This window comes from Dermacentor silvarum, chromosome 2 (genome assembly GCF_013339745.2).
Source record: "Dermacentor silvarum isolate Dsil-2018 chromosome 2, BIME_Dsil_1.4, whole genome shotgun sequence".
Lineage (NCBI taxonomy): Eukaryota > Metazoa > Arthropoda > Arachnida > Ixodida > Ixodidae > Dermacentor > Dermacentor silvarum.
In genome coordinates, this window is record NC_051155.1 from 184,950,873 (window position 1) to 184,978,513 (window position 27,641).

At 45.1% G+C, this 27,641-nt stretch overlaps 1 protein-coding gene across 1 annotated transcript in view; it reads left to right on the forward strand.

Annotated features, from left to right (window-relative positions):
• LOC119442285 (protein unc-80 homolog) overlaps positions 1-27,641 on the forward strand; it is a 182,055-nt gene that overhangs the window by 54,600 nt on the left and 99,814 nt on the right. Inside the window, exons 17-25 of the mRNA XM_049662030.1 lie at positions 1,983-2,127; positions 5,228-5,399; positions 6,318-6,590; positions 12,453-12,647; positions 16,377-16,585; positions 17,642-17,777; positions 19,855-20,118; positions 21,798-21,923; positions 23,711-23,875. Coding sequence (XP_049517987.1) covers positions 1,983-2,127; positions 5,228-5,399; positions 6,318-6,590; positions 12,453-12,647; positions 16,377-16,585; positions 17,642-17,777; positions 19,855-20,118; positions 21,798-21,923; positions 23,711-23,875 — 1,685 coding nt within the window. The remainder of the gene's footprint in view (positions 1-1,982; positions 2,128-5,227; positions 5,400-6,317; positions 6,591-12,452; positions 12,648-16,376; positions 16,586-17,641; positions 17,778-19,854; positions 20,119-21,797; positions 21,924-23,710; positions 23,876-27,641) is intronic.

Below are 27,641 nucleotides of genomic sequence, written 5' to 3' on the forward strand. Positions count from 1 at the left end.
GTGCCAAAACGTTGTTTATAGACAAAATCCAGAATGATTCCTGGCGCCGGTGGTTGTTTTGGTTGGCGGTGCATGCCATCATGACAAAATTCCGGGCAGGGGCTGAAGCCCCATCAGCCCCCCTCCCCCCCCTGGCTACGCCCCTGTTCAGCTGTATAACGGTGCCTTGATTTTAAACAGCAGCAGTCAGTGCTGAATGGTATCACGGCGGCGACTTTTTATATTAAACTACAGTGGAATCTCGATGATACGAATCTCACGGGGTCCCGAAATAAATCGTATTAGCCGAAATTCGTATCATCGAAACACGATTAAAACTAGCTAAATTAAAGAGTCGAGAGGTGAACTCACTCAGGCACACGTACGTAAAAAGCATTTACAGTATAGACCACTTATAACGTAACCGTTTATAGTGCAGAACTGGCTACAACGCGGCCTTTTCCGACTCCCGTTTACCCTCCCATAGAACTCCATGTAGTATACGCATGCCGCTTACAGTGCAGCCGCGTGAGACGAAATTGCGGCTTCCGCGGGAAAATCTCGCCGACAAGGGCGGTAGCGAGCACGATGTGCGTCCACCGATGGGAGAGGAGATCAATGAGGGCAATGCGGAGGAGGAGCATGAGACGTGGAGCACGAGTCCAAGGGTGATAAAGTCGTCACCGCGCGCCGTTTGTGCGAGCGAAAGTGCGCGGAGGACGCGCGCCTTCACGGACAGCGAACGCACAGCAGAGAGCAAACGCGACTTCCGTTGCGCGAAAGGCCGTGGGGGTATGGAAGGGAGGGAGGGAGGGGGGAGCGACGCTCTGCTGCGGTGCCAAATGCTTGCAACCGAGCGCAAGGGTAACTGGCGACGCAATCTCCCCACGCGAAAAAAGCAAAGCGGGAAGGTAGCGCGGGAGGGAGGGAGTGGAGGGGGGGGTGGCTCCTACTCTGCCAACAAATGCGTTCTTGTACTTTGCGCCTGTGCCGGCTGTCAGTGTTGTCGCGCGCACCGTATCTTGAAAGCGATCTCCACACGGCTTTGACCTTTGTATGCGCTGTGCTTACGCCGCTCAGTTTCCGTTGAAGCGATAGACCGCACGAACCTTCGCTTGCTGCGGCTACCGTACTGCGGCGGCCGTGCGTGGGGAAGCGCGGCCGCCGCAGCGAGCGAAGAGACAAGAAAAGCACAAAAGCAACAAAAGCGCCAACTCCTCGCGCCCAGTCACGGCTTCCGCGCTGTCCGGCGCCGCGTCCACGCCTCCGCACCAAAAGAGAAAGGGAAAACGCGCGTGACTGCGTGCTGTTCTCTTTCGCGGCCGTCGGTGGGGCGGCGTTTATTCGTATCAACCGACGCCGGTCGAAAATTGATTCGTAACAACCGATCTCTAGCACGTTGCAAAATAATGGGGCTCGGCCGGGACCGCAGAAAAATTCGTATCATCCGGAAATTCGTATTAGGCGTGATCGTATCATCGAGATTCCACTGTACCATACTATCTCCTGGCAGCATATAATACTTGCAGCACTTCTGAATCTAGACCATTTTAGTTTTGCCTATTTGTTGCCACCTTGAAAATGTTATATTGTGAACGTGAATACTTCCTTGTAGCAGCTCATGGTGGTGTTTTCTCAATACATTAATTCAGGGCTGCAAGAATCTGTATGACCATTCTGTTGTTTTGTGATTAGCCATAAAGGTATGCCAAGCAGTGCACGTTGGAAAGTTCATTACTAACAACAGTGCAAAAAACTGGGACCAAGATAGACACAAGCATGACACAGCACCTCGTTCCTGTAGGTCTTCTTGTGTCTATCTCCATTCTGGTTTTTTGTGAGTTTGTTAATAATAAGCCAGCAGTAACTTGCCCAGTTTACCGTGCTTCTAAAGTTAGACAGCTTTGGAATTATCAGCCTAAGATGGTAACACCGAAGGGATGTAATAACAGTCATGTGTTAGTTAGTATCATGCAGTGTTTTAGGCACTTTACCTTTTCCAGGCATGCAAAGTCCTTGGAACATGAAGAGTTGAAGGACCCACTGTTTTCATCGAATGTTTTTATTATCGATGAGACAGCTGTTGAGAAGAGCAGCCGAAAGTCTTTCTTTAGGAAAAGAGGTGTGAGAAAAGTCCCCAGTGCTCAGGTATGCCTTAGGTGGCCTCCCAGTGTTGCTATTTAGAATGTCCGAGTTACGCGACAGCAAACCTTTTCTATTAGCTTAGAATGCATTAACTTGCATGCCACGGCGGCTGCATTTTGATGGGGGCGAAATGCGAAAACACCCGTGTACTTAGATTTAGGTGCACGTTAAAGAACCCCAGGTGGTCCAAATTTCCAGAGTCCCCACTACGGCGTGCCACATAATCAGATCGTGGTTTTGGCATGTTCTGATTTTTTTTTTAACTTGGAATGCATTTAGCAGACTGTTAAGGGGGGACCCGGGCCTCAAGCAAAATGTTCATTGCTATTGCTACTAGAGGAATTAAATTTACAGGTAATAGGCAATTTAATGTGCTAGTTGTAAATATGCAGATAGTTTTTCTGTACATAATGAAGGAAATATTTTATACAATTCTTTCTGTTCCAAATTTTTGGGATGACTGGCAAAAATGTTTAACAGCTTGTTTAGCAAGTTAAAGTTATGTAAATATATTCTTAAATACTCAAGGAGTGCAATAAGCATTGTTTTCATGTTTCTACGTGTATTCTATCCAACCTTACGAAAGTTCGAAGTCATAACTTGATATTTATTTTTCTTTTTGAATTCCTCAAAATTTTTAATGTTTAAGGGTGCAGAAACATGGTACTGTAGAACCCCGCTGATACGTTTTTCACAGGATCGTAAAAAAAACAAAAAAAAAACGTAAGAGCCGGGAAACGTAAGAGCCGAGAAACAGGAAAAATTGAGAAATGGAAGCAGTATTGAACTGCACACAATGTTATTTTAATTCTTTCGTGTGAAAAAAAAGTCGTAGTTTCGCCCGAAAGCCGAAGCATCGATTGCGATAGCAAATTAGTGGACAGCTATACAAAGTAAGGATAGTAGTCTTATCGTCCGTATAAACTTGTAAACATTCGCTTAATAACTATATTAACAAGCATGGTGTCAACACCCACACGCAAACATGAACACATCACACTTTATGAGCGCGGACACGCGCTGTTAAACGCTGGCGTGAGGAAGCGCTGCTGCAGAAGCGAGCGAAGTGACCTTCGTGCTGTTGTGTATCGCTTCAATGCAAACTGAGCGCCGAGAGCCCAAAGCACGCACAAAGCTATGAGTCGCCGATGCACCTACACTGCCTAGACTGCCCTCAACGCAGATCGCTTTCAAGATATGGCTCGCGCGACCGCGCGCCGCCGTGCAGTACGCAGTTGATGCCAGAGTACAACGCCGCCTGCCATACCACCTGCTATCCCTTCCCCCTCGCTCCCTCGCCGGTGCCTCGAGCGCAACAGAAGGTGTGCATTCCTCCCTGCTTTTCTTTCTTGTGCGCGCGAGATTTAGACGCGGTCGTCGGCTCCCCTCGCACGCTTTCACTCGCACATACAGCACACGGCACGCGGCGACGGCGTTATCGCCCTTGGACTTTATAATACAGAACATCTATGATTCAAAACCAATTTTAAGGCCACAACACGTCATAGACACCATCTTTAGATAACAAATGCAGATCTCAAGGGCCATACTTTTGCTGGCGGAAACCGAAAATACGTCATAGGTGTTGCCCCCGGCACTTTGGGCGGCCAATGCCATCGTCAAGCCACCAAGCCAAGCGACATGAAAAGTGAAAATGGCCGCTCAGGCCGGCGCGGGGTGGCAGTTTTCAACGTATGATGCGGGAACGGTCCCACAGTTCTACGCAACAGCGGGGTTACCAATGCATTGGGTTCTATGGGAGCTGTGCTGGGACCAGCCGAAAACGACGTAACAGCCGAGAAAACGCAGCACCCGGGAACGTAACAGCGGGGTTCTACTGTATTGTAGACTTACTGCACTCCTTGGAAGCCTAGCTATTAGATTAAAAGAAGTTATTCAAAATCGGATGATTAGGAGAGTAACTGCGTCTCTCTGAACATTGCTAATGGCCAAAAAGAGTTACTTAGAAAAGTGGGAAAAACAAATCACCAAGTGAGAAAAGCGTTTTCTCTCATGGGTGCAGAAAATTAGGCAGTAAGGCAAGTCAGAAAAGATGCTCTTTCAAATGAGACCAATATGGCGTGGCTCTGACAACCTATTTTGGAATGATGAACAGCAAAATGGGTCATTTTCAGCACTTTCATGGGCAAAACTGAGCATTTCGTAGGATAAAACAGTTTTTTATTCATCGACACATCTGTTTAAGCTATTTTCTTTTTCAGAAGGTGAGTCATGACATGTAGATTAGAAAAGTAACAGAAATGAAAGATATATATATATATATATATATATATATATATATATATTACACTTTATTTAAAGAGCAGACGATAATGGTCGTCCCCAGGTGGGCAACATCTTCAGTCCAGGACGCTGTGGTCCCTCGCTGCCCGTCGCGCTCCGTCCACCAGTCGAAGCTGGTCCTCAGGGCACGAGCTAGTCAGCAGGTTCTCCCACTGCTCTGGAGTAGGGGATTGGGGGATCGGAGGTAGTGCCTTGTTGTGCGCACACTCCCGTACCATATGGTAGAGGGTGCACGGCAGGTGTAGTCATAGCATGTGGGACCAATAAAAAAATTGTTTTTTAGTGATATTTTAGCCTCGAAGACTCGGTTCCTCCCTTATGGAAGAATGTAAGGGAGAGTGCATGTGAGTGATGGTCTCTAACAACTTTAAAATTGTACAAACTTCAGACCTGCTCACAAGAACTCCACCAGCAAATACACACAAGTATGTTATTGTTAATAATCGGGTCTCCGCACATTGCTTTTGTAAGTCTGTTGTGTCATTAGGCAACATGCTCCCCAGAATATGAGTTCATGCACTTGCCCATCCAGTTCAGATGGCGTTACTGCCAGCCAGCCAAGCTGAGTAATTATGTACATTGAACAGAGTGCCATGAAGTAGTGCAGGTATATTTCTTTGGGGCGGGGGACATTCAGCAGACCTTTGTAAAAAGTGTACATTCGACCATTAGCTGGAGCATTCAGAGTTAGTCTTAGGTCACAGCCAAATTATTTGACTAGTATTTTTTCGAGCGCTGCTGCACCTTGAGATCTGTGTTTGCAAGGAAGTGAACGAGTGCATTGAAACTGCCTCCGCAGAGCATCATGGATGAGAAGGAGGATGTCTCGGCATGCCCAAGCCCAGCGCCAGGCCAGACGACACCCTCGTTTCCTCGTCAGCACAGGGCCCTGACTCCTAGGCTTAGCGTGTCGGAGGGAGACAACATCTCCCTCACTCCTAAGCACAGCAAGGGCTCTAAGTTTCCACTGGGTGGGTCCTTGTTTTCTGTAAAACGTGTGGTATGAGCTTTCTCTGAATACATAAATATTGGAAAATGTAGTGCCATAGATATAGCTGTAAGGCATTGTACTTTTGTACTTGCGTCTCATTTTCATGAGCAGATTATCTAGAACTCTAAAAAGTTGCTTTACACATACAGTGGACCCTCATTGATACTCTTCTGCATAATAAATTTTTTGGGATAATATGTTTTTTCCTTATATACGATTTTTTCTTATATACGATTATTTTCGTGTAATATGATTTTAGGACGATACATTTTATTTTCCAGTTCACGTGAAGATTGTGTCAACAAGATTCCACTGTACACCTGCTCTAAACACACTTCATGTGTGCATGCACCATTTTCTTTACTTGTCCATGTCATGTGGCACTCATATATTACAGCTGGCTCCTTGAAATGAGTGCACTTTCCAAAGCAGGGTAAAAATGCAATGCCTTGTCATCTCAAAAAAGCGCATTGGTAATACAGATTCATTTTCTTTAATCGTGTAACAGCAATTTGACTTTATTGTCTAGAGCAGACAACTGTTTATTGGTGAGGGCTCCTCTACAGACCAGTTCAGAAACATGATAACGGAGATTGTGATTGACTTACTTGCAGTTGACAGCAGCAAGTGGTTAAATCTTAGAACTGCAGAAGGCTGTGCGAGTTGGCAAGAATTCATGTTTTGAAAAGTCAGATGTAGAAAACATGGACACACGACATTTGCATTGTCCTTTTCATTCGTATTGTGCCCATTTTTCCTATGCCTAACTTATCAAACCAGAAATGGTTGATGTTAAAGTATTATAACTTATACATTCTCTTCATGTTTAATTTGTATATTATAGCACAGTTCTTGGTGTATCATTTCTACACTGGTTTGAGTGACCCTTTCCATGCAGTGGGATGGCTGAAAGGAGATCGAAAAGGTGAGACAGGCGAAGAAGAGTGTGGGAGCTCTCCCGGAGGTGTCGGTCTGGACACATCACCGAACACAGCGGAGCGTCTCATTCGACGTTCGAGTGGCATGAACCGCACACCTAAGATGCCACCCAAGTCTGCCAGTCACATGAGCCTGACACTGTTGCGTGCACGCCGCCGCATGGAAGACCAATTGACAAAGCTGGGCTTTGGTCGGAGTAAGAGCAAGCATGGCAGCTTCGAAGAGCCCCCCGGTGGGTGCAGTGGTGCATGCCTCTAGATTGTTTTTTTGGCTTTTGATATTTTGATGGAAAGTTTGTTTTCTGTAGGTTTAAACAGTGTGAAGGAATGAAGACAAAGATACACATACACACAGGACCAGCATTGGTCCTGTGTGCATATCTTTGTCCTCGTCTTTTCGTGCTGTTTAAACTTGCAATATGTCGCACCAACTTGCTCAAACAGAAGTACCGTATTTGCACGAATATATAATGCAAGCTTTTTCCAAAAATTTTCGCGTTCACAACGTGCTTCACGCTGTATTCGGGTTCATGACACGAATATAATGCATTTATTGTTTTTTTTTTCTTTCAAAATGTTTCATCCTTAGAATGTGCCTCGTGCTATTTTCAGATTCGTGACACGATATCATGCGGTTCTTTCCAATCTGCACTTTAAACTGCAATGATAGCGTGTAGGAACATATTGACAACAGTGCGCATCGCAGTCAACGCACGCGCTGCTAGAGCATTCTGCGGCCATCGCATTGCACAACAGTGGAATACGAAACCATGGGTCGCATTAAGCGAGTGTCAGTCTGCAAAGTCGCGCGATGGATCAGCAATGCGTGGGAGGCTTTGCCATCTTCGATAGTGTTGCGGGCATTTCTGAAGTGCTGCCTATCCAATAATCTGGACGGCACGGGTGACGACGCGGTTCTTGCCGAGGATAACAAGGACTTAAGCTGTGACGACAAGTAATTGTGCTTGCACTTATTTTCTATTATTTTCCAACGGCTGCAATGATAAACAAAGCCCTGCGGGCATCCACCTTTTCTTTGCTGTTTCCACTTGCATCAGTTCGCGTTATAATCATAATATACTATATTTTTTCTTTTTCGTAGAGACTGAAAGTACCCTCATTGCGTTATATTCGTGGTCGCGCTATTTACGTGCAAATATGGTACTCATTTTCTGTATTCGGACAAGTAAGTGGGATAATAGAAGCTCTTTTTCCCTGTTCTTCTAAGTGCAAGAAGCTACGGTTTCGTTTGTCACATCATTGCCTCCACAATGCATGAAGCTGCTTGCTCTGATCTCTGTCTAGCAAGAACCAGAAAATTTCAGTAAACTCTCTAGTTTGCTTATCTTATAGACGAATTGAAAAAGTGTTACATGACACGCTTCAGTGTACTCCTGTCTGCAAAAGTTTTCAGGGCGCATGCAATAGACCGATCCCACCGACCGATCTGAGAATGCGCCAGGTTTCTGGAAGTAGCACTGCCACCATCTTGGTTGTAGTCAACTGGTCAACCACACCACAGCAGTCCGCACTCGTTGAGTACTGCGCACGAGCTTCCCAGACATCTCTGCGACTCCACCACCGAGAAAACTTCGCCAAGTATTTTAAGAAATTACATTGGCTGTTCATTGCAGCATGCGAGGCGAACGTTGAAAAGTGTCAGCTGCTCTTTTATTTCGGTTGTTACTCGCTGATTACGCATTGAGTATCGTATTTGTTCGAGCTTTGTACATGTTGATGTACGCGGTCGTTTTGCGTTACTATTTTTGCACACGTGCATCTCGGTGACTGCAACGTTATGTTTGCTTAGTGACGGCACATGATAGGATTTGTATACCTTTTGGAGACAGGTTTGAAATGCGGTGCCGAAACTTTCATGCCCTAATGATGCTTACCTACATGGGTTTCGCGCACGACTTGCAGACTTCGGTAACAGCGATATCTAGAAGTTCTTAGGTTAGCTAGTCGGCGGAGCTGTTAAAAACGCCGATAGCCAATCATCGCCAAGTCATTGATAGCCAATCAATAGCTAATCAATAATTAATAAATTCTGGGAAATGCTGGGGATGACTTGGTAGTGCTTAGCCTAGCCCAAATACATGGCCAATACCTTGCGATAGCCACTCGATAGCCAATCAATAGCTAATCGATAATTGACAAATAATCAATAAATTTTGGAAAATGCTGGGGATGACTTGGTAGTGCTTAGCCTAACCCAAAAGCCAGGACTAGTAAGTGCCCATCAGCTCCACTGTCTCTTTAGCATTGTGCCTCCAGTGCAAGCTACACAAATTTTTTATTTGCATTCAAGTGAATGGTACGCCTGCTTCTTCGAAAACTCCAACTGCGTGGCATGAGGCGAGCGTCCCATTTTTTGCACACGTGAATATGCGCCGCTCTCCATATGAGCAGCCGTGATATACTTTTATCAGTGATTCGTACTGGTCGATTAAGCCGTTTAAGACAGTATCATCGCTGTCACTGCTAGCGATGGCAGAGACCTCTTGCTCATGTTCGCGTGGCACAGTTGAGCTCTCAGGAACTTCAGGCTGGCAGGTGAAAATAAAAAAAGAAAGCCATGTGTTTCAGTCTTATAACACTCTATTTACAGTGGAATCTCGATAATACAATTACGGCTAATACGAATCTCCGGATGATACGAATTTTTTTGTGGTCCCGGCCGAGCCCCATTACTTTGCAACGTGCTAGAGAACGGTTGTTACGAATTGATTTTCGACCCACGCCGGTTGATATGAATAAGTGCCACCCCACCGACGGCCACGAAAGAGAACAGCGCGCAGTCACGTGCTTTCTCCCTTTCTCTTTTGGTGCGGAGGCGCGGACGTGGCGCCGGACAGCGCGGAGGTCGCGACTGGGCGCGAAGAGTTTGAAGCAGTGGCGCTTTTGTTGCTTTTGTGCTTTTCCTCCTTTTCCGCGTGCCATCGGCCGGACGGAGTGGCTGCTGCGCTTCGGGCCGCGTTCTTTGTGTTTGCGCCATTTTGCCTAGTCGCAGCGAGCTTTGTCTACCGAGATACGATCTCGGCTGATTCGCGCGGCTGTACGCCGAGGCACGGGAGCCTCCATTGGCGCGTCTTCCGTCGACTGCGTTATTGGTGCCGATAGCACAGGGCGATTGTCTGTTTCGCTGCGGGAGTCACATGGTGCAAGATAGCGCGGCACGTAATCCACGGTGCAAGGTAGCGCGGCACGTTCAGTTGGGTGCACCTCCGCTTCTCCCGCTAATCGCTGTATTTTTCTTGCCGTAGGAGGCTTGCGCTTCCGTATTACGAAGGCGTGCTTCGTCCAAAATTTCTTCTCCAACGAGCGACGATCCATCACTAACCTGGGAGCTCTCAGTAATCCAAATTCTGCATGTCAAGTGAAGACGCCGGCGTGGTTTACGAAGCAGACAACTGCGGTTGCCATCTTGCCCCTGTCACAGCAGCAACCAATGAGAGACGCCGTTCAGCACGGCAGCCAATCGGAGGCCCGCTTTCATCGGAGGGCCCGTGTGACTACCTATCGCAGACCCGCGCTTCTTTTATGTTTGTGCGTTTGTTACAAGATGGCGACTACAGATCAATTAAGAAGCAGAACGGCGAACGGCGAGCTTTCGAACGATACCAAGATGGCGGCGCTCAGTGGCGGGAAATACGAGATATGTCTCTGTGAACTGCGGTGATTTTGTGCGATTTAAAGCTGTTTTCTCACCCTGTGCACTGACGAATTAATTTTTTTCGGGCACTTTTAGTGTGTTTTCAGCCTAACCATTTTGATACAGCGTAGATTAGGCGTTGCAGATGCCGAAATGCGTGGTTTTCAAAAATCGATCTTTCTCGCGATTTGCGATCTGATCCCCGTATTTGGCTAGTTTTAATTGCGTTTCGATGATACGAATTTCGGCTAATACGAATAGTTTTCGTGACCCCTTGAGATTCGTATCATCGAGATTCCACTGTATTTATTTACAATATCATCAGGGCCCAAGGGTATTACAGAGGGGAGTTTGTTTTCATTACAAAAAATTTGAACATAAGCAGCAGTAAATATACATATTATTCCAAATATAAAAGGCTCACAAATGAAAAAAAAAGGTTAAATTAAAATTAAATATGGGGTTTTATGTGCCAAAACCACGATCTGATTATGAGGCACGCCGAAGTGGGGGACTCCGGTATAATTTGTACCCCCCAAGGTTCTTTAACATGCACCTAAATCTAAGTACACGGGTGTTTTTGCATTTCGCCCCCCATCGAAATGCGGCTGCTATTCGTCCCCGTGTTTCTTCTCGCGCTTTGTACTACCAGAACCACCTATTAATCCGATCCACGTCTCTCGAAGCTTTCGCTCTTTAGGAAATGCATAGAATCCGAAGCCTTTGTCCCTTGTGTGGTTGTTGTAGCACCAAGGAATGCAGCAGGTGAATCCTCCCATCACACGATGGCTCTACACCAACCATAAAAATTGCCAAAAATCGTTTAGAAACAGGATGCACAGGCACTCCAGGCGGCTGGAGCGGTCGGATCACTACAAGTACCAGCGTGCACCGCGGCAGCGGTGGCGTCGTGAAACTGGCCGGTGGGATCGGTCTATTCATGTAATGATTATGACAACGACTACAACAATGACCAATTTTTTGCAGCCAATGTGCCTGCCCTAGAATTTAAAGATGCAGTGTATACACTTCCTGGTGCTATAGTGCCACATTTATTGCCATGTTTTAGGCTTATTCATTGCAGCATGAAAGAAACAACTTCTGTGCTCCAAAAACTTTTGCAGTTGAGTGCAAACTTGGAGGCTGATGCTGCTGTCTTGCTTAATTGAGATGTGGTCAGTTGTCAGATTTGCGCGTCAGTGAAATCTGTAAAACATTAAAACAGGAGCAGGCAACAGATTTTTCAGATCAGTAAGCATGAATCAACTTTTTGTGATACGTCACTTGCAGCCCAATGGGCATCTCACTAAAGCTAGATATTAGACACATAGGTATTGTCCTGTTGAATACAAATCTGTGCCAGAGTGAAAGAAATATCATATGCTTCCAGATTTTTGAAGAGCTGGGTATGTTCTAGACCTCTTGTATATAATGGCAAGTTCAATTGCTGCAGTGTCTTACTGCTCATAACATGGTGGCCAGCAGATTGTTGAAACAAAATTAAATCTGCAGTTCTTGAAAAAAAATTTTTTTTTTCATTTGTAGTGCATGTATGCAGTGCTATAGCAGTTACTGGTTACGAGCCTGAAAGGAAAGAATTGTCATCCATCTGAATTGCCTGAATTGCAGCACAAAGCTACGAAGGGTGGATCTCAGACTGGGACGAATTTTTCGTCAACTGCGAGACTTTCTTTCTGAGAAACCCCTGTGGGTTACCTTTTGCTACAATTCAGGTGGATGACAATTTTTCCCTTTCATGTACTTTCCTCCACCTTGTGAGCTTTTGCAGAACTGATTTGCCACATTCTGGTTACAAACCTGCAATGTATGGTTACTGCTTGACTTTCTGTTTTGGGATGAGTTTAGCCACCATGTTTTGGTCAGTGCGGCTGTGCTGTAAAGCCAACTTGATGTTTTTGAAAAAGTTCTGTGAAATACCCGCTACACACGGCTGAGAGTCAGCTTTGGTCACATCCCTATTGGGCTTTGAACTTAGCTGCCAAGCGATGCACTTTATAATTTTTTGTGAAGTATGGCGGTGGTGAAACATTAATACATTAATAAGAAGGGTGAAAACCTTCATGTGCTTCATAGTGTGAGCATTGTCATTGAATATTTCAGTCATTTAGTTGTTTTGTTCACTTGTTACCTGTATCTTGAGTTTCTGGTGCATATTGAAGCTAGGTTCAACATATATATTTATATTTTTATATAATAAAGCGATTTTTAGTTAGTTGTCTGTGGTAAACATGAAGAATTTGAGGTAAAAGAGTGGGAAAGGTCTGCATGCTAGCTGCTTTGCTTGTGAACACGCCCATCGCCTTTGTCCCTAAACCACGTGTGTTATTTCTTGCCATTTTTGAGTAGTGAATTAATTCTTCTGGGTGTTAACAATGACTGCTTAGGTGCCAAGATGAGAAATGTGCTTTCTTTGTTGTAGATCTCAGCAGACGAAATTCTTTTGACCTGGACCACAGTCAGCGAGATGGCGAGATGCTTATCATGAAAGAGAGCAAACTTGTTAACTCCAGGCTAGTCTACGATGGCATGCTTCGATTTGCCTTTCTACAAGAGGTTTGCCAGCCTGGAACAGTTCCCGACTCCCCTTTGCTGGCTGCAGCATTAGATCTGGCAAGTTCAAAATCAGCCCCTTTCTCTTCGCATTTGTGGAAGCTCCGTAAAGAAATATGGCTATGGGATTGGTTCCCGTGGTGATTCCGTTAGTTATAGGTGGCATGAAAAAACACTTGTCAAAGAGTGAAACAGTTAAGATGTAAGTTAAGATGTAGTACTTGCTCATCTTGTGCAGAATAAGCAAGTAGACATTGTCTGTACCTATGCTAGACAAAAAAGTATGTATTCTCAGTGAAAGAAATGGTGGCGTCATGTGTTGTCAGGAGGATGAAACAGCTATGTAGTCTGTCATTTCCATGGCAAACGTTTTGCCCCTAGCAGATGGCAGCACTGTTCCCTGCACTAAGAATATTACTGTTTCAGTCTGGCATCGCTGCACACAATGCATACCTCAATACTACAATACAGGCACATACTTCATACAAGCAGGTTAATAAACCAAGAAAACCATGAAATGATGTAATGTTTCTGAGTGTAAGCAAGTAAGTACAGTTAAAGGGATACGGACATAAAATCAGAAAATTTCACGAAAATGGTGAAAATGAATCCTCAGTGTGTGATTACACCGAAAAGAAGTAGTCACTTAGCTCATTTTTGAGCCAATGGCCTTTATTTTTGGCGTTTTTGTGAGCGCGCTCCTCACCGCCCGACCCGCGGGAGTTGGAAGGCGTGATGTCACGACACCCTCGTCGGATAGCCAGCCGGCTGGCCGCAGTCATTCGAAGCACGCCGATGCCGTCATCGCGAGCATGGATTCGAGTTCTGGTGCGTCTACCAGCGATCAGTACACGTCTGAAGACGAGGACCATTCCAACTTGGCAAGAAATATTACCGCTTACGGTTATGAGCCTTCCACGTCAAGCGACGAAGAAGAGCAGGCGGCCGTGGAAGTGCCGGTCAGGTTTTCGCGAACCGTAGCGTGAAGATTTCGCTCTGCACCAGACACTTATGCAAGAATTATTTATCATTTCTTAGTGTAAATTTTCGGCAGTGGCGTAATATTGATGCTGCCGAAGATTTACACCAGCAGCGAATTAGAATACACTTGGTTACTGCAATATTAGCTGTTTTTGTCTGTTTGAGCTCTGCGCCACCAGGTGGCAGCACCATACAGGCTGCTCACGTTTACGGTTCCGCCCGAATGCCCAAACGCCAGCGTTTACCCGATTACCGGAAAAGCTAAAGCTCTCTAATAGGCAGGTATCCAAAGTTTCCCCATCTTCTCGTCTCTGGGAAACGTGTCCGACGGCGTGTCACGAGCGACAATGCTGTTATAAAGCAATGTCTGGGCATTTCCTTCCGCCACGACGAACGCAGTCAATACCAAGCGACGACCGCAGGAAGCCTCATGTAAGACGCAGCACCTGCGTGGAGCGCCGTTGGGGAGAGTGTTTCAGACGGACCACGTACGAAGAGCGCCGAAAGGGGTTAAACAAACGCTGCAAGGGACAGGACACCCCTGGAAACACTGCGACTGCCGTGGCCGACCTTGGCCGCGAGTGGGTGTTATAATGTCAAATTTCAGCTTCTGCCGGCGGCCGCTTAGAGGCAAGGCGCAACAGAAAATCGCAAAAAAAAAGATGTTTCTCGTTCTTTTTTTCAAATCAGCTTGTTGTATTCGTCATTTTCAACAGTTCAGCTTTTGTTCCGACGCAAAAACCACCTGCCAACTTTTATGTCCGTATCCCTTTAAATAGAAGACCTGCTTCTATCAGGCACATTTGTCAACACAATATCGCAACATACTGCATGGCACTTTGCTTTCTTTTTATTCAAATTGAGAAAATATTATGCATGTTTCATGTGGATTTAGTTTTTTTGGTCTCTTTGTATAGCAGTAGATATCTGTTTATTTGTTGTAGCTGTTGTGTGTCAATCCGAACTGCTTAAGTGTCATAGGCTCTCTCACAGATTGGCATTGCTCATTTGCGATAGCTTAATAATTGGTGCAGACATTGTTTGGCTTTTATCGACATTGTAGTGACCAGTATACGAGGTGTGTTTAAAAAGAAACCGAACTTTTGAAATAGCACGCCAACTGGCAGAGGGAGCTCCGCGCTGCGGTTACTGAGCGCATGTAGCGGCAGGTTTAGACAGCAAACTGCCATTTGCCGCATTTTGCTCTGATCGTTAGTTGGTGAGCTACAGCCGCTGAAGTGAGCACATGAACAAGCTGTTCTTCGGATTGGTGCCAAAGTGACAATGAAGGAATTCGAAGAACAGCGTGTGTGTGTGAAGTTCTGTTACAAACTTAGGAAAACTTTCACAGAGACATTTCATTTTCTTAGCCAAGCATTTGCTTAGCCAAGCGTTTTGAAGACGGAAGAGTGTCGGTCGGTGAGGATCTCAAGCCTGGACGACCTTCCACATCCACAGATGATGACCATGTTGAGAGAGTTTGAACTGTGATTCGTGGATATCGTCGTTTGACTGTTCGAGAAGTCGCTGACGAAGTGGGTATCAGCGTAGGATCATGTTATAAAATTTTGAGTGACAAACTTGGGATGCGTCGTGTCAGTGCAAAATTCGTGCCATGTTTGTTGACTGAAGAATAGAAGCAGACCCGTGTTGAAATCAGCCAGGAACTGCTCACCTCTGCCAATCACGATGAAAACTTTCTTAAGAACATCATAACAGGCGATGAGACATGGGTTTATGGCTATGATGTTGAAACGAAAGTGTAGTCATCGCAGTGGGTGGCCAAAGGTTCTCCTCGTCCAAAAAAAGCACGCATGAGTCGGTCAAAAATGAAGGTGATGTTGGTTGTGTTTTTTGACTACAAAGGCATTGTCCATCAGGAATTTGTACCACATGGTCAGACGGTAAACAAAGAAGTTTACCATGGAATCCTAGCACGTTTGAGAGATTCTGTGCTCCGTAAGAGGCCTGAATTGTGGGAAAATCAGGCTTGGATGCTGCACCATGACAATGCCCCAGCTCACGCGTCACTCCTTGCCCGCAGCTACTTAGCGAAACACCACACTCCTGTTGTGCCCCACCCACCATATTCTCCGGACCTAGCCCCGGCAGACTTTTTTCTATTCCCCAAGCTGAAAACCACCTTGAAATGACCTCGTTTCCAAACTGTAGAGGAGATCCAGGACAATGCGAGAAGAGACCTGCGCACCATTCCAGATAGTGCGTTCCAGGAGGCTTTCCAAAAATGGAAGAAAAGATGAGAAGAGTGCATTGCCAGTAGAGGGGACTACTTTGAAGGGGACAGCACTTAAAATGTTGTACCATAAGCAGTAAATGTGTTATAGCAAAAGTTCAGAGTGCATTGCCAGTAGAGGGGACTACTTTGAAGGGGACAGCACTTAAAATATTGTACCATAAGCAGTAAATGTGTTATAGCAAAAGTTCAGTTTCTTTTTGAACACACCTCGTAAGTGCAGTAATGATGAGGCTTTCAGTGCATTTTGTGCTGCCACATGGGAAAAGTAATAATAATAATTACACTAATTTGATAACATTTGAATTATTCAGTGCTCACTGGACAGCTAATGGATTTTCTGAAAGATGAGAATTTAAAAACTCCATTCTAGGGATAGAGGAGTAAGAATAATGCAGTCTTGTTGTACCGTTTTAAATTGGTAACGCGCTTCACTTTGTGTGTCACATTTTCTAAACCTAAATGTAACTCTTTGAGTCATTTAATCTTGTCATATCTTCTTAGGCATGGTCTGTGAAAAAAATAATGTGTTTGTTGTCATGTCAAACATGCAGAAAGCACCGGTTGTGTCCCGTGCAGCCCTGTTCTTGGAGTGCGCTCACTTTGTGCACCGCTGCAACAAGGGCCAGTGGCCCACGTGGATGAAGCTAAATCTGCCAGTGTTTCGACCTTCTGGCCCGTTAGCAAATCGTGGCACACCCTCAGGCCTGCATCGCACTCACATCTTGCAGCGGGCTGCTGGAAAACTCTTCTTTCAATGGGCTGAGGTGGGTTCACTTGTTTTTCTTTAGCACTTCCTGGAATAACTGAGCAAGACGCATGTGTTAATTCATGTACAGTCTTTGCCCGCTACAATGACTTAATGGCTATGGTTGTCTGCTGCTGGGCATGAGGCCACAGATTTGATTTCCTACTGTGCTGGCTGCATTGCGATGGGTGAAGTATGTGAAAACACTCGTGTTCTTAGATTTAAGTGTACATTAAAGAACTCCAGGTGGTTGAAAATTAATCCACAGCCCCCCACTGCAGTGCCCCTTTATGTTTGGAACATGAAATTTGATTTTATTTTTGATGTACAGTATTAAGAATTTCTAAATGCAATATTAAAATTTTTTAAAGTTGAAGTTTCTCATTTGCTTTTGCTTCTATAACCATTCTCCTCCTTTCAAAGGGCCTTTAGGCCAAATAAGATACAAAATGAAAAAAAAAGAAAAAAAGAGGATGAGAGCATCAGTGCCAACATCTCATTTCGTGACTGTTGTGATACTCGGGGTTTTATTTCGGCCACAGTTTCTGAATAACTTGTGGGCATCAGTAATTCCAGACTAAAATCATTGCCTGTTTTACTCTTAGAAGCTATTAACAGCTGTAAATAATGTATTCCTGATCACTCACTTGGCACCTTCATATTGTCACATCTTTCTGTTTTCAATACCTGCTAGTCCTGATGTGCTAGTTATCCTAATTTAATGACACTTTACTATTTTGTAATCGATTCTTGCAATGCAATATCTTGGCATATATGCCCATCTTGCAGTCACAGGTGAGCTTATTATTACTATTGGGAGTGGTGGCATTGTGGCAAAGATGGCATCACTATTTTTCATGTACTAACAGCTCAACCTTAGCAGCTGTCCTCGTGTTATAAAAATTTTAATGTTTTAACGTGTAAATGTACCTGTAAACATTTGTATTGACAAAATCCTGTTGAGTTGTTATTGGCAACGTGCATGAAATTCAAGATCAACTACGCTTTTTAAGAAAACTGTGGGCACAATTCTAGATGTTTTAATCTTTTGCACATCGCTATGTGCATTATGCAGGCAATAGGGGCCAGGCTTGAAGAGATGCTTCAGGGTGAGACTCACGACCCCCTGGAAATTGCTGCCATCGCAGCCGACGAACAAAAGCGCCGGCAGTGCAGAATGGAAGATGAAGAAGAAGACTTTTTGGATGAAGGTGATGTGTGGGCAGTACAGTTAGCTCATGGTGATTCAGGCTGGGATAATTTAAAATTTCTATTCGTTCAAACAACTTTTCAAATTTTTAGCTCACCTGCTACGTTTTCAATTGCTTTTCAAAGCTGGTTAATTCAAACAGGGTGCTTTCATAGACCTTTTGACTTTCCATGATAGAATTATGGTCATTAACAGGTGATCATGGAGAGATCTGTAAGAAATAAACAATTAAGGTGTTGCCATGTTTCATATTAATCAATTTGTTGCATCTACTGAGGGGCTTGCTTGTATGTTCACAGCCCTAACATGCCAAATATGCATTCATGGGGACTTGCTTATTTATTTCTGTCATTGCACCTAGCAATGGCAAGTCAATAAGTGTTGTAATTTGATAACTGTATGGCATTTCTAGGAATACAACTTGGGCCTAAAATAGTGTTCAAGAATATGCAACAGGACGCATCTGTTTGTAGATTAACTCATAGTTTTGTTTTAAACCATATCTTTTCCTCAACTTCACATAATTATAACTTCTGATAAGGAAAATAAATGTCTGTTGTTCATAGAAGTTTGAACAAAGGCCTTAATGAGATGTAAGTAGACTTACTCAGGTATGTTTCTGAGCGTGAGGTTCTGCTAAGTAGATTGCACTGTGCTTGGCGTTTTGTGCTCCTTACGAATACTACCGCATTTTCTGTACTATAAGTTGCTCCCCCCACTTTTCTCGATTTCAGAAATAGAAGATGTTATATAAGTCAGACCGGCGTATAATGCGTGCCTAACGCAGTAGGCATGATGAAACGCGTTTATGCACACCTGTACGCTAATCACAACATGCTGTACTTACCCATGTCAGGGAACAAATTTCTGTGAAGAACATTTTTTGAGTCACATATTTTAGTTGAAAATAACTTCAACCAACATTCCTCCTAGATGCCAAAAATCAGCATTTATTGCACTTCACTCGAAGCCATCGAAGGCCTCATCCTTCAATGCAATCAAAAAGTTCAGCTACTTCGGCTGGTAGCGTCACTGTGTCACCGTCGTCGTCCTCTGAATAACTTTTAGACATTGTAGGTACTAGAGCATTGCACGGGCCGATTTTTGCGGCCCGGGCCCGGCCCGGGCCCGTTTTTACATTGGGCGGCCCGCCCGAGCCCGATCAAAACTTTTATGGCGAGACCCGGGCCCGGCCCGGGCCCGGAAATAATCTACGTTACCCGCCCGGCCTGGCCCGCCACCCCTTTACCTTAAGCCCGAGCCCGGCCCGAGCCCGACTCGAAACTGGCCCGAACCCGGCCCGAGACCGAAAAATACATGTTTTTCAGGGTTGAGAAGCCCGAGATTAACTCGCAGAAAGCCCGAGCCCGGCCCGGGCCCGTGTCAAAAAACCCGAGCCTGGCCCGGGCCCGGGTCAAAAAGCACACGCCGTGCCCGAGCCCGGCCCGAGCCCGTGAAAAAACTGCTCTACCCGGCCCGGCCCGGCCCACGGGCCGGGCCGGGCCCGGGCTTTCGGGTAAGCCCGAGCCCGTGCAGTGCTCTAGTAGGTACATCGCTTGCATTGCTTCTGCGGCATGATGTGCTCAGGAAAAAAGACACTCATATTGGTTGTGCCAGCTTTCATGGTTTTATGCATATTTTAAGTCGCACCGTTGTATAAGACACACCAAGGAAACTTTCAGAAAAATACCACGACTTATAGGTCGGAAAATACGGTAGATGCCCTATTGTTAAGGTAAAGGAAGGATGTGACAACAAATGTGATGACTTTGTTTTCTATTTTGCATATCTGCATAAAGAGAATACTTCGACGATGTATGTGCAAATGTCATCAAGTGAGCATGAATACAGTCCTGTGTTTTGGTTTCCTGCTTAGTATACTTGTACTACTAGAGAACATCTGTTAATATATGTGCATTCCATGGCAGCGATGTGTATAAAGTAGCCCTCTTTCTTCTGCTCAGCATGTTTTCACAGGCGGTACTTTGTAGGACCTTGAGTGACACTATATATAGTATATTATATGAGCCTTCATGTACCACTGTGGGTATCAACTATTTTCTTTTTTTAATCAACAGCAAGCATCAACCCTTCGGGAAATGTCTGCCCTTTTGCGCTCAAGATGGCAGCTTGCCAGCTGCTTCTGGAGATTACAGCCTTCCTGCGAGAGACATACCAGCTGCTGCCACAGAAATCAGCCCGCACGTCGGCTCGCGACCGGCCCACGTTTGAGCCTCGTAGTGTCAATGCTAACCGTCGCTGGAGCATGGCCCTGAGCACGCTAGGTGTCAGCCAGACTTCAGCCCACAGCCTGGTTTCGCTGGCTGAGCAAACCCACCCAGGTGGGCTTTCTGTTCAACTTCAGTCTGGAGATGCCAGATTTTTTTTTTTTTCACAGTAAATGGCCGGTAGTCAAAGAGTCATTACATGTCTTTTTGAGTTCACCATGCATGCATGCATGACCAATATTGTGGCACACATAACTGAAACAGAAAAATTCCTTATTGAAGTCTGTGGTAAAACTTACCATAATGCTTTCTATATACAGTATTTTCACACACTGGCCTGGACGCTTTAAATATGATATTGGTTTCACTGTGTCAGTTTCATGCCATTGAGGCCTTATTTTATAACAATTAATCCATTTCGTTATCCGCTCATTTTGCCATTTGTCATAAACTCAAATGCCACTGCATGCGCTGCTATTGGAGGAATCAGCCACTTCGTGAATGAATGAGAAGAAAGGGAGAATGGAAAATAAAATCACTTGCTACAAAATACAGCCACTGGTGCCTGTCACCATTGTGCTAGCACCAGTCGAAACAAAATATGCTCAGTCCTTATACAGCAACAAGGTTCACACCACAGACTTGGTGGCCTGCACAAGTGCAAGTGCCTGACATGGGAAGTGCCACGCCACCAAATAAATGCTCATGATTTTAATCCATGGGTTGTGTGGAATGTGCGCAACACAGCTTAAATAGGAACTAGAGGCAGAAATACATACTTGATAAATATACTTGGATTATAAATTGACAACCATAAAGTGTGAACGCCTCATAGGAAACAGCTGTTTCTTATGTATACGGCTTATTGCTAATCCATACCTAGGGGCCAACTCTCCTCATTTGTCTGGGAGACTCCAGAATTCTGACAAATCCTCCCGATTGTATGGACACAGCCTTAAACCTCCTGGAAAACTGCCGCAACCTCAAACCCCACCGAGAAAAAAAAAAGAAAGAAAGAAATTGTCATGCAGCACATCTGCATCGTAATTGTCATTATGTAGCTAGGTAGCTAGTCGAATTCAGATTTAAATCCAAGCCATTTGTCTCTAGGCAGTGTAGGCCTAACTCAGTTCGCTTCAACTTGAGACATGCGCTGAGGAGTGTGCAGGAGGCAAAGGTCTTATATGCATTGCATAATGGCTGGTTTTCTTAAGTCAACTTCGCCGCTGTACAAGCTTGTTATGTGGCGAGTATATTAAAAGTGGAAAGGGGCCATTGTCGCAGCGCATAGTACATGTTGCTTAGTTATACACGCGCCCGTGCGCTGTCTCCGATCACAGTATGAGCACTGATACATGTAATAACTTTACTGACAGCCATTCAGAGCTGTTTCTGCATTTTTTTTTACCCACTTTTTTGACTAATCTCCAGAATTTCAAGGCCCATAGGTTGGGGGGTATTCTAATCAAGGTTGGTAGACCGGGGTTCTAACCCGCCATGGTAGCCCAGTCGTGCTGCTGAGCTCGCGGTCATGATCTTGATTCTGGCTGCTGCAGCCATATTTTGATAGGGGCGAAATCTGAAAATGCTCATGTACTTTGATTTATGTGCACATTAAAGAACCCCAGGTGGTAAAAATTAATTCAGTGTATCCCACTATGGCATGCCTAATCAGAATATGGTTCGGCACATATAAACCCCAAAGTATAATTGTTTTAGACCAGGGTTTGCAAGCTTGCCTCTTTTCTACATGGCCCTGTGATCATTCATCTATGTGTATTTTCTGTTTTCAGTTGTGGTAGGAGAAAGAAGAATTAGTTTTGTGTTGCATGAGGCAGATGCTGAAGGAGAGTCAGAGAACAGCAGCAACAACACTGTGAATGTTCAGGAGGAGCTCATTCTTCCGGATGAGAAGCGAGGTATGTGCTCTGAAAAAAAAACCCTGGCTTGGGAATTTTTTCGCAACTCCTTTATCATCCACTGGCTTGCTTTCTTATGTTTTGGTGTTCTGATTAAAGAGCTTGTTGCACTTGTGTGCTCTTAAAGGGCCCCTCGCCAGGCCCCATAGCTAATTTTGGTTATATTACACTGGAAGTTGCAGGGTGCCGTTTAGGGAGCATTTTATTGTGTTTTTTTTTTTTTTCAAAGTGGCTGAGTGTTGAAGAAGTTAAGAGAAATTGAAATGTTGCATTGCCATGCTACCAGGCTGCAAGCTTCACTGCCAACATGGGCAGTGACTGGCATCTGCAAGTGACCTTCCATCCCTGCCTTCTCTCACATCATAGCCGAGAGACCGTGGCACGTTTACATCATGAGCCCTGCCTTCTTTTGTTTCTTCTCTTCCAGTGCACACTTCCAGTGCACACTTCCATTGGCAGTATTGCACATTCTGAAATGGATGATTTACTAAAGTCACATGCCATAATCAATGACATTACAGGCATTCTGTCATTCGTAGAGGTATTTGTGGGAGCTTTATTCTGTGGGAGGTAGCGTAGCTCCCTCGAAAGGAAGGGCATGAAGACTTCTGTTTGAAATTTTGAACCGTTTTCGCATGCAGCTGTTTGATACTTTGCAGACACAATTGCCACCTTATGGTCTACACGCCGTGCTTGTTGGTTTGCAATATCCGAAGCTGGTGAGGGGCCCTTTGAAATATTTCCCCAAGGTACGCTTGCACTATTGGCCAAGTAAGGCAAACAAGCTGCCCAATTTCTCAGAATCGAAGCTGCATCGAAATGATATGTCATACACTGTTCTCCAATTACTTCTGTCCTTTGTTGGCAGCTTTGCCTCTGTATTAGTGTGATGAATTATGTGCAGTCATTGTACAATCATACTTAACTTGAATGTGCACTTTACTGCTTTTTTTTGCAGAGGCTGCTGGAGATTTCTGGTTGTGGTGCCTTGTAGTGTGATGCTAGCTTAATACATATTCTTTCCAAAGCATTCAATGTTGACTGTTTTCTTGAAAACTAAGCCCAAATATATTACACACAGACACATGGAACAGATGAGGGCAACTGCTATTACCAAGTGTTTATTTCTGTCCACACCCTATCAACTTATGCGCTCTTTCACGCCACTTTTTCAAGCGACAGTTTGAGGCCGTATTAGCTAGAACTATCGCGCGTGTCAGAAGCAATCCCACAGAAAACCAAGTGCGGCCTTGTGCAAAATAGTAGATGCCTCACTTATGAAGATAGTTGAATGCTTGGTAACGAAGAAGACTTTCAAAGCCAAACGAGCCATGTTACTTGTAAATCTTCCTAGGATTCTTGTCTCGCGAAATCAATGTTGGCATCTTGCAGCTCGTGTTTGTTAAAGTTAGGCCACTATATAGATGCGTCTTCACTGTAGCTGCACAGACTATTACAAAAATGTAACGACCACTCAGCATTTTTCGGCAATGGGTAGCTGGCCTTTAATTTTTTGGGGGTATGTGGTGCACCCATTATAGGAAATAAAACAAAAGTGAAACTAAAACTAAGGGGACACAGCTGCCAGAATCAAAGGCGCATTACTCTACAGAAAAAGCTGGCTTGTTTTTGAAACATTACAAGAATACTGTCTTGATGTTATTGAGTGAAGGTTGAAGCTTTGACTCGAGGCACATTTACATTTTACCTGGTAGTAAAGCAATTTCTTGATCGCAGGGCTCTTATAACCTTCATCTGTCACGCTTACTTCTTCCTCGTTATTGCAGGCCGCCGTATTGCCCAAGGGAGGCCTCACCTGCTGCGCAGGACGGGAGGCTCCACGGCTGGCCATAACTCCAGCTTTAAGCGCTGCAGCCTCAAACTGAAAAAGCCTGGCGACCGCAAGTCCCGGGCACGGTCCTCCACGTTTGCCGAAGACGAAGAGGAGGGAGGTGAGAACCTTACAGTACTATTAGGCATGGGCACAAAAAGCTGCGCACATGCCTGAATGCCTAAAGAATAGTCGAAGTAGGTCATTCTCACAAGACCCACCACAGTAGCTAAGTGGCTGTGGTGTTGCACCGCTGAGCTCGAGGTCGCGGATTCGATCCCGGCCATAGTGGCTGCATTTTGATAGGTGTGAAATGCAAAAATGCTTGCGTACTTTGATTTAGGGGCACGTTTAAGGGGTCCTGAAACACTTTTCTAGCCAATCGTAGAATGGCCTCACTGTTAAAGGATGTTTCATGAATCTCATGCTGCAAAAATTTTTCGAGTCCTTCAACTATAAGTGCACTTATCACAATGACACCTGGCTTTCACTCTCTGTTCGTCTCCGCTAGCGCACTGGAAGCTAGACAGCGGAGAAGCCAAGAGGGAGAAGTGCCACCCAAAAGTTGAATGTCACGGTGGGGAAATAGGGTGCCTGCATGCTCAGGCACCCTATTGTTCAGGCACGTTCAGGCACCCTACAACGAAAGGGCTCTTTGCAGCACCCCATGGCGGTCGCGGGAGACTATGCTATACAGCACGTCGCTGCTATCTCGTAGGCCATTTGTGTGGACCAGCAGTGCAAAGATGAAATGACTTTTTCGTCATTTTCAGATCACAGACATATATATATATATATATATATATATATATATATATATATATATATATGTGTGTGTGTGTGTGTGTCTGTGTAAATATATCAAAATTAGCAATTCTGTATTACAGTCGAGTCCCGCTACAACGAAATTCACGGGACACGCAAAAAATTTCGTTAGTGGCGGAACTTCGTTGACACGAAATTGGTATGTATACGTATGCTAAATGGCAAAGCCGCGAACGAAACCGAAACCATCGTCCGGGAAATCTTCGCTATGGCGTGGGGGATAAGGTTGAGACATACCGAAGGCAGTCGATAAAGTGTCAACTTCATGACAGAATGCATTTCGTGCCGCTGTGACAGCATTTTTCGTACATTGCGGCCGACGCCTAACCCAACACGGGCGATCGCGAAACAATCATTTTGCGGCACATGCACCGTCGCGATGAAGCGGTTTGAATTATCACAATTTCACTGCATATTTATGACAAAGTCAGCAAGCTTGGCAAGCTTGCACTTACCGGAAGTTTTATTTCTAGGAGTCGGTCAGCCTGGATTTCTTATGCTTCACGGCAAGCAAAGGCGTTACATGGGTCTCACAGTCCGTTAAAAGAGCCATCGCAATGTCATTGTTGTGGATTCTGATAACTTTTCTGATGAGGTGAAAAGGATCCATTACTTTCAACACAGTTGCCAGAGTCAGTGTGTCTAGCGGATTGTCATTTTCCCCAGACGACGAGACGTTAGCATCTTGTTGACAACAGCGACTGCGGCGCTACCGCTCTGGCGCTAACGTGAAAGCAATCTGTGACGTGCACAAAGTGCGTGCCCGTGCGGGCCCCATCTTCAAAGCGATCCGCGATGTGCGCAAAGTGCAACTAGTGCCTGTAGAGTCGTGTGTGCTGTGCTTTCGACGTTTAGTTTGCGGTGAAGCGAGAGACGACACGGAGGTCAATTCGCTCGCTGCTATTGCCGTGCGTTCTCACTCCAGCGTGTTGACACTGAGTTTCCGCGGTCATCAAGCGAGATGTGTTCATGTTTACTTGTGTTCACGTGTCACCGTGCTCTGTAATTTAGTCAGCGAATGTTTACAAATTTATACGGCCAATAAAACTATTATCCTTAGTTCGTATGGCTGTCTACTAATCTGCTATCGCAATCAATGCTTCGCCTTTTGGGTGAAACTGCGAGACTATTTCCTTTCGCTTTCACCTTCAGCGATCATATGCGCCTTCTCCTCGAGAGAGAAATTTACACTTCTTTGTTGGCGTAGCCATTTCGACCGAACAGAGACCGCAGAAAACGGCCGCGATTGCAGTGATCCCCTGCAGTCTCGTGCAGGCACGTGATGACCATGTGTGGCTATGGATTGCAGTGGCTTAAATCGGTACTTTGAATTTGATTTTGTTCGCGAAAAGCTCGTTCAAGTGGACAGACTATCGTCACAGCTTTGAAAGGGCCTTCTAATTTGACTACTCGGCGGTTCCAATTTCAATTCAGTCCCAGTTTCGTCTTCGAAAAGTTCGTTGAAGCGGAAATATCGAATAAAACGCCTTCATTATGAAGGGACTTTTTTTGTATTTCTACGGGCAGCTGACGGGGAGATAATCTCTGTTCTGATGAAAATTTCGTCGTAGCGGCATTCGTCGTAGGGGGATTTGACTGTGCTGAGAATGCTTTCACGATCACGTAATCAGCCAGTAGTGTTGGTGGGTCCAGCTGCTTGTGATGACGCTGCATCACGACATTGCAAAAACGAGAGCAAGGGATTTTTTGCTGTTTTTGACAGGAGATTGTAAGTTCCCTGCTGCATGCAGTGCAGTAATATTTGACTCACATGTTCACAGCAGCCTCTCAATCGGCAGTGTTTTCTTATTATGTTCAAAAAGTGTTACAGAGCCGCTTTAGGAACACCAGGTGACCAAAATTAATCCAGAGTCCCTCACTAAGGCATGCTTCACAAGGTACGTTCGATTCGCCTGCACCGCCTGAACCAGTTCACGAGGTGCTGCATCCTGCCATTCATTTCAGCAGTGCAGCAATGGCGCCCGCTGAATCACGTGGCTCATTTCAAAAGGCGCAGGAAAGGTGCTGGGCTGGTGCACGATTTTGCTGCACCCACTCCGCTGTTGGTGCCCACTTGGTTCAGGCGAACATGTGCGAAGCAGCAGCGCAGCAGACGACGCAGCACACGGGCGTGAGCACCGTTAAAACCCCGCTTACGCACGCCTGATGTGTCTACGCAAGTGCGATGTGTATTTACGCTCCAGAAGCCGATCATATCTGCAGTTCAGGACTGTCAAACTTACGCACTCCGTGCACTTTAGTCGGACATAACATAACACCTTCACTGCGTCTGCACCTTGGCATTCGTTTCAAGTGTTGCGCTGTGCCTGCACCGCAGTAATCGAGCTGCACAATTTGTGAACTTCTCATGCACTGCCGTGAACTAGTTCACAGTGGTGCAGGCGAATCGAACGGACCTATGATCAGATCATGGTTTTGGCACGTTAATCCCCAGAACCTCATTTTTTTTTCATTGTAGGAGTAGGTCATTATTGACAACTTGAAGTTATTTTCCTTCTCAAAATAATTTTGTATAGTATTTCATTCACCTCTTCAAGTGTTTGTGTTTTTGTAGCATCATTGAGGCCTGACAAAACTTAAGGAGCCATGACGTGAAACTTTAGAGCCAATTTGGCCTCATGATTCAATTTTCTTGTGTGTGCTGATGCAAACAACCACATTTAAAAGCCATCATTTGCGTAAAACTTGCATAATTTCGTTTTTTAAGGTTTTGTGGCCACTGAGTCCTAAAGTATGATGCTTGAACACACGGCTGCTTCAAGAACAATGTGACATTGTGTCAGTCTGTATGAAATCATACACATGCACAAGCAGGGATTGAAAACTCTGCTTTGTGCCACATGTGCAGTTGCGACATTGTATGCACGCAAACAGCCTTCAGGGCTAAATGTGAGGGCTTTTGCGACATTGCATTCAGCTTCATTTTCCTTGTGATTAAAACTGATGCTGATATGCTGCAGGTACCACTAGAGTCTGCAATGTTCTTGCCTGGAATTGCTTCAGCAGAGTGGCTCCATAATCTGTAATGTTCTCACTTATTG